This window comes from Sitodiplosis mosellana, unplaced genomic scaffold (assembly GCF_009176505.1).
Source record: "Sitodiplosis mosellana isolate CC-2019 unplaced genomic scaffold, AAFC_SMos_1.0 Smas_scaffold_878, whole genome shotgun sequence".
NCBI lineage: Eukaryota > Metazoa > Arthropoda > Insecta > Diptera > Cecidomyiidae > Sitodiplosis > Sitodiplosis mosellana.
Genome location: NW_022596120.1, coordinates 1 through 7,484, shown reverse-complemented (window position 1 = coordinate 7,484; position 7,484 = coordinate 1). Strand labels below are relative to the sequence as shown.

The following is a 7,484-nucleotide window of genomic DNA, read 5'->3' as shown; positions in this document are numbered from 1 at the left end:
TCGTTGCCCGTATATACACTTGTACACATATTCCGACGAAGCAAGGAGAAAAGGCGATAAAGCGCGCGTACACGTACAGTCCATCGCTGAACCATTCATTTGTGTTAGTAATTTAACGACGATGTGTATGCGCACACACTTCGTTCGAACGAGTGCGGCTGCCGCTGTTGCCGACGCAACGAAATAACTGATATTCCAACTATCCAGTGGATATTACATATCTATATTTCATTGTTTGAATTCAAGCGAAAAATATGGAAAGATATACAGATATTTGCATGTAATAGGCCAAAATTTACAACAAAATGACCATTTTTGGTACCAAAGAGTGATTTTGAGCCAAAAAGGTAGATAGAACAAGATTTTTCTGGGTTAATATGTTGAACAAAGTTGTCCAGTTATACGTTGGCTACAAAATTACTGAAAATAATGGCCATGAAAATTGGATACGCTGCGAGTTATGATTGAAAAATGGGCATTTTTGCGATTTTGAGGGCCTAGATGAATTTTTTTGGGTAAGTTTGTTTTACATTTTTTTTGTCCATTCAATACTACAACTTCGCTAAGACACAAAAACAATGTTCCGTACGGTTCACCGAGATATACCCTTGTGAAAATATCGAAAAAGTGCTCAAAATCCAGTTTGAGCAAAAAATACACGATTTTATAAAATGAAAAAGGTAGCCAAGTTGGCAAAACGAATGATGCAGAATTTCTAGTTTTGGTAAGTACTTTCAGCAGCGATACTCAAAACTTATGCCCGCATCGATGACCGAAAAAATGTTGCACTGTGATTGCCATACCTTTAGTGCAAAAGCATTTATTGCTCTCCCTAACGCAAACGCCATCTATTCGGTGTGAACATGAAAACAAACAAAGTGACTCCAGCTGCCAACCGATATATGAATCGGTGGAAATGCAGGCAGTGTATAAAAAATATGCCGAAAAAAACGAACCACAGCGTTTCGTCTATATAGAGATGTTGTTGTATTATAACTCTGTATGGATCAATTTGTTTGTTTTCATGTTCAAATTGAACAGATGGCGCTCACGTTAGGTGAGGCAATAAATGTTTTTGCACTAACCGTATGGTGATTGCATACCATTGCATCATTCACCAAGAAAATTTGTTCGCCGAAATCGTGGAAAATGATTGCTCTTTTTTGACTACAGTAACCAAAATAAGTGAATAGCTGCAAATGGATTTTTATTTGTTGTCTCTTCTTTCTTATTTTTCGTACTGATAAATATTGTTTATCACAGATCATCAACAAAATTCGAGCCAGTGATCTACTACTGTGGGCAAAAAGTATCCAGGAATTTGAATTTCCCGCGGACTGGCATTTCGATAGGGACAAATCTTTTTATTTTTAAGTTGGCAGTACTGTCATTGACATCTGCGCCAAATTTCATGTTAATATCTCAACTCCTTAATTAGTTACGCTTGTGTTTTGTAAACAACCAAAAGTGCATTTTTCGATTTTTGCGATGTCTGAAATTATTCAACAAAGAAGTTTCAAATTTGTTTGCGGAATGAAATTATTGCAGCTGAAGTGTTGAGAATGTTGCAGAAGGCCTTCGGTGAACAGGCTCTATCAAAAACACAAACATACGAATGGTTTAAAATGTTCAAAGAGGGTCGAGAAAGCGTCGAAGATGAGGAGCGTTCCGGACGGCCATCCACTTCAACTGATGAGCAACACGTCAATGCAATCAAGGAATTAGTGCTCAAAAACTGTCGATTGGCTGTTAGAGACCTGGCTGGACTTGTAGGAATATCAGAAGGATCAGTGAAGACCATTTTGAGAGACCATTTGTGTCTGAAAAAAGTCAAGTCTCGTTTGGTGCCAAAAACGCTCAATCACGCTTCATTTTCTTCGTAACTTTTTCGCCAAAAACTCAACGCATATCGTTCCGCAACCGGACTAAAAGCCGAATCGAAGAAGGAACTGAAGGCCATCCCGCCCGGGGACTACCAGAATTGTTTTGAGGATTGGAAAAAACGTTGGCATATGTGCATTGGATCGGGGGGGGGGGGGGGGGGTTACTTTGAAGGCGATCAATTTGATTTTGAAGAATAAATGAAGATTTTTTGAAATATAAACAATTTCCGGATACTTTTTGCCCACAGTAGTACGTGTGCGACGTTTTAAATTACTCACGTATGAATTAGAATCCAAATTTTTGGGTGTCCTGTATTTCAACAGTATTCGTTGGATCAATTGTAGCCAAGTATTCAACCGCTTCTGCGATATATTCCGCGAAATTCAACTGTTCATGGAAGGAGAAGAATGGGGAGAAGAATTCAGCTAGATAAAAACGTTTCAATGGAAACAACAGCTTTACTTTCTATGTGACATTACAACGCACCTGAGTGACTTGAATTTGAAACTTCAAGGCAAAAACAAATTTGTTTGGGAGCTAGCCAAAGATGTTCAAGAGTTCAAAATCATGTTGAATTCATTCAAAGACCAACTCAACGATAACGATTATTATTTCTTCCCAAGACGACGAATTTTACGATAACGAGATGTTCATTAAAGTTATTGATGATTTGATCAATATATATTCAATACGCGATTTTCAGATTTCGAAAAATATAGTTTGGTATTTAAGTTCCTGAGAAATCCGTTCATTTTTGATGAAAACAACATTCAAATGGTGGCAGATCGGTTTGAAACGAATAAAAATCATCTACAGTTTGATATTGCTCTGATTAAGGAAAAAACTTCTTTACCAAATGAAAAAAGCGATGCTTTATGGAAGCGGCTGCTCTCTGAGTGTAATTTTATCACACTTAATAAAGTCGTATCAAAGTTTTTTTGTATGTTTGGTTCAACGTACGTTTGCGAAAACAATTTTTCAAGTATGACTCGCCGCAAGTCTAAATATCGCAACGCTTTGTCACAAAATAACCTCGAATCTGAATTTCGTTGTGAATTTACACCGGTTAAAATCTGGATTTTGTCAAAATGATACAGTATAAGGTGCTACCATCCATCTCATTGATTTCTCAATAAACAATAAACAATAAATGATATTTGTTGATTTAATAAATATTTGAAAATATATATACATAAACATACTAAAAAATAATTGGTTTTAGTGTGTTTTTTTTTCTCGATAGGAATCAGTGTCACTCTTGTGGTACCCGCAGAAAATAATTTGGACAGGCCTATACTATTTGTTTCAGTGCTCTGAGAGTTTTTTTTAAAGAAGGGAATGATTGAGATGAGAATGTTTGTGTACAAAAATAGTTTCGTCAATTCAAAGAGCTGTCAATGAGCTGGAATAATTGATTATATTCAAGTAGTGTCATTACCTTTTTGATTCATAGTTTGCATTGCAAATGTCCCAAAATCACAGCCAATTACACTTTAATCAGAATAAACGCAAAAAATGAAAAGAAACCAACACTCAAGCATCCAATTTTCAATGTATCTTTATTGAATATTCATTCACATTTCGTTTTGTGTTTTCAGTAACATCATCTGTAATATCTGTATTACATCTATATTTTGTTTTTGTTTTTAATGTACCAATTAAGGTAAATGTGTTTATTCATTCAAATATTTCTTAAAGACTAATAGCATTTTTTGTTTTGTTTCTTTTACTTGATTAAATGTGATTGTTTTTTAAATTTTCCCGAATATTTTACAGAGTTTTGAATATTAATTAATTCAATCAATTTTAATGAATATCCATCATTTTTTTAAAATCCTCCCTTTCTCACTGTGTACATATGCGAACGCATAAAATTCTGAACTCATTTTTTTCTACCTTTGTTTTTCTTTTGAAGACAAAAGAAAACAAATCCTTTTTTTCCGCTCCATTCGTGCTTATTGGTTCAGAATGCAATATCTTTTTTTTTAAGTTTTAATAAAGAAGTAATTAAATTGTTTTAAGTAAATTTGTGTATGTTTTTTTCTTCTTGCAATTTCTTATAACATTTTAACATTCATTTTGTCAGGGAAAAAGGCAATGCACTGTGTTAAAATTGACTTGAACCGCAACAAGTTTTTTTTTGTATGTGTGTGTTTGTGTTCACAGAGTTTGAGAACGAATTCGAAGCCAAGTAGTTTTTTTCTTTCTTCCAATGTTTTTTTTTCTCATGTTTTTCATTCGTATTCTTTCATCAAGCAAAAAGAACAGTAACCAGGAATATCATTTCTCATTTAATATTCATTTCTAAAATTGGTTTATGTAACAAAAATAGTATTAGCACTTAACTTAAAGGATTAACCAAGACAAATTGCAGACGAATTTGTCACCAACTCTGATCGCATGGTATGTGTGTGTGTGTGTGTGTGTTTGTGGTGAAATATGTGTGTTTGTTTTTGTTCAATTACAACAAAATCGGCATTTTAAACCAGTGTTTTGACTGAAAACCAGACAAAATGAACTTTCTAGCTGCGCATTTTACGGTTTCAATTTTTTTTCCATCAATTTTTTTTAAAAAGAACTGCTTTTTAGTACTTCTTTGTGTTTGTGATAGTTTTTATTGGATATTCTTTGTGTTTACTTGCTATGAATGTTTTTTATGAACTACAGGGTTGTTCGGTTGGTTTCTATTCGGTGTAATTGTTTGTTTATTGTGAGAAATTTATACGTGTGATAAATTAGGTGCCAAAATAGTTGCCTTTTTTTTGCTTTCTATAGACAATGTTTTTCTATAGCAAATAAATATATTTACTACAGTGACTGTTGTAAGTTACAACTTGTAACTTGTGATTTAACTCTTTGCGAAGATACTGTGATCACATTGAATCGGATGAGGTTTACATACAGAACGATTAAATTGTTCCGTAATGGGGAGGTTTTTAAGAAAACCAACTGGAAAAGTTGGAATTGTTTTGAAAATATATCTTGTTGGATGTTTCAGAATGAAAATCGACCGGAATTAACTAAGATTCAAATGATCAAAAAGACGATTTGATTTGAATAGGTGGATTGGGATTCAAAAAGTGTGAGTGTTTTGGGGCAAAAATAATAATGTTTGTGACAGCTCTAAATAGTATTGGCCCTTTAATGTATTTCATCAACTGTTCACTTCTTATGTTTATTTCTTCTTTTTCTTTGGGATAGAAAATACTGGTTTGGATCAGAAAAAACCATATTGAGTGTGTTTGACCTTAAATGAATGTTTGTAAACCTGTAATCCTATTGGAATTCTGTCGCAATGCATATTTCATGGGCAAGGTGACATTGTGCCAAGTAAAACCGTATTCTTGAGGCTATTTCAAAACATAAAGATTTTCAGTTGTTCATTTTCCTACAAATTCGGTAGCATTAAAACATCAAATATATTAAAAGATTTGTGTGTTGGTTTTGAGTGAGTGAGTGTGCTTGTCAGAGAGAAAAAAAAAGTGTCACCGCGCATCGTTTAATCGTTATTCCTATTTTAAATGTTTTCACGTAATTTTATTTAGAGCGTGCATTTTTCTTGTTATTTTTAATCTTATTTAATTGATTTTAAAAACTGTCTTGTTGCTTATGCTGCTGCTTGTTTTCTTTCTGCAATATAATGCATAAGTTGTAGGTGCCGATTGTTATTATTATTATTTTTTTCATCTTATTTTTCATTTCTTCTAAGATGTAGTAATCATTCATTGTGACATAATGATACAATTAAGTAAATTACATGCAAATGATGCCTTTGCCAAATAATTTATACATTCAACAATTTAAAGTGATGATGATGATTCAAGAGAGATAGAGAGAGAGAGATGAATGATCCAAATGAAAATCTCATTTTCTTTTTTTCTTCGTTAGCATTGTGTGTTTTTATGTTCGTTTTTCGTTTTCTCGACGTCGACGTCTCTCTTGTTCCCATTCACACATCATTTTATTCGTATTTATCCACTAAATAGAGATGCGTCTAAATCGAACAGAGAACCTTGTATCGAACAGTAATAGTTAAGACGTTGTTGGCATTGAGATCACTTGTGAGAAAGTTTTTCTTTTCCATTTCTATTTGTAAGCTACGTAAAACATTGTGTGTTTGTATATGTGTTTGTGTGTGAATTACAAATTCATAAATTCGTCACCCTCATCATCATTGTAATTGGTGGCGGTGTCTTCGTTGCCAGGCGTTGAGCAACTGTTGCTCGTCGTCTCATCAAAATCACCCATTTGCTGTGGCATTCGTCCGTTTGCCGATTGCTGCATTTGATGTTGCTTTTGCTCTTTGACTCGGATGTGCAGCATAAAATCGTTTGTTGGTTCACTTCCGCATTTTGAATGTGGTAATAAATTCGTTGCATTGTTGCTGTTATTGACTTTATTGGGTTGGATTTTCGATGTGCCATCGTTTTTAATTGATTTCGCACACATCTTGGCTGGTGTTCGGCATGGATTCTCAAATGTATTTTCACTAGCATTAGCATTGCTTACAGCTGCCGCAGCCGTAGCCGTAGCCGCAGCAGCACTGTATTTAGCTGTCATTCGTACATTCTTGGCATTATTTTCATTGTTACTATTACTGCTGTTGTTATTATTATTGTTACTATCACTGTGACTGCAAGCCGTATTCAATTTTGACGACGACGTCGACGAAGATGACGACGTATTATTGATTGGACTCTTCTCCGTCAAACCAATCGTCGTTGCAATATTGACATTGGCGCCGCCATTATCTTTTGGAGTAGTATTATTAATTGAAAATTGATTTTGTTGAAATAATTGATGCGATGAATGGTGGTGCTGTTGTTGTTGCCTTTTGTCATTGCTCTCATAGTCGCTAATATTGTAGAAGTGGTTGTTCGATTCGGTGCCAATCAACTGGCTATTATTACTGTGTTTCGTTGTGTTCTGGTGGTGATGGTGATGGTGATGCTGATGTCGTTGGTTTGGCTGCTTTTCATGCTGTTCATGTTGCATGTGCATAAAATTGTTGATGTTACTATTTGATGCGTTCATAACGTCGGCATAAATGCTATCGCTATAGTTTGTTGGATCGAGATGATCTTTGTTGGCGTAGCTAGCACTCAAATGTAACTTTCGATCTTCGTACGTTTGCTTATGAAGAGCGTCCGAGGCAAATTTACGTGTGATTTGATTGCCCAATAGCGATGTGGGTGACATTGAAGCGGCACCATATCCGGAATAGCTACTTGGCGTCGGTGGTGGTGAATTAAAAAGAACCGACTTTTCTTCCTGTTTGATCATTCGTGTGTTGTCTGGTGACATAATTTGCTCGGGATGATGCATTTTGGGCGGCGTTCTCGACGGTGACAATGCATGATGGTATTGCGAATTTGATTGCAGTCCAAACTGTGTGCCGGCATTTGGATAGTTCATTGGATAGCCGGTATTTTTCATTATCATTGCATCTGGATTATGTGGCTGATGCGGTGAATGCATCAACGGATTCTCGACTAAATGATCACGATTTTCTCCCTTGTAAATTTTACGCATCAATTCCAAATCTCTGCCATAGAGCTGGCTGTACAGGTGCTCATTAGACAGTGGCATTGATCCGGGGG

At 35.2% G+C, this 7,484-nt stretch overlaps 2 protein-coding genes across 2 annotated transcripts; one reads left to right on the top strand and one right to left on the bottom strand.

Moving 5' to 3' along the window:
• Nucleotides 1-1,562: 1,562 nt before the first annotated feature.
• LOC129570982 (protein GVQW3-like) lies at nucleotides 1,563-1,883 on the top strand. Its single transcript, XM_055450710.1, has one exon. The coding sequence runs from the start codon at nucleotides 1,563-1,565 to the stop codon at nucleotides 1,881-1,883; it is 321 nt and encodes a 106-aa protein (XP_055306685.1).
• A 4,141-nt stretch (nucleotides 1,884-6,024) lies between these two features.
• LOC129570983 (putative uncharacterized protein DDB_G0279653) lies at nucleotides 6,025-7,473 on the bottom strand. The gene has a single exon (XM_055450711.1). It carries the CDS (start codon nucleotides 7,471-7,473, stop codon nucleotides 6,025-6,027), a length of 1,449 nt encoding a protein of 482 aa, XP_055306686.1.
• Nucleotides 7,474-7,484: the final 11 nt, after the last annotated feature.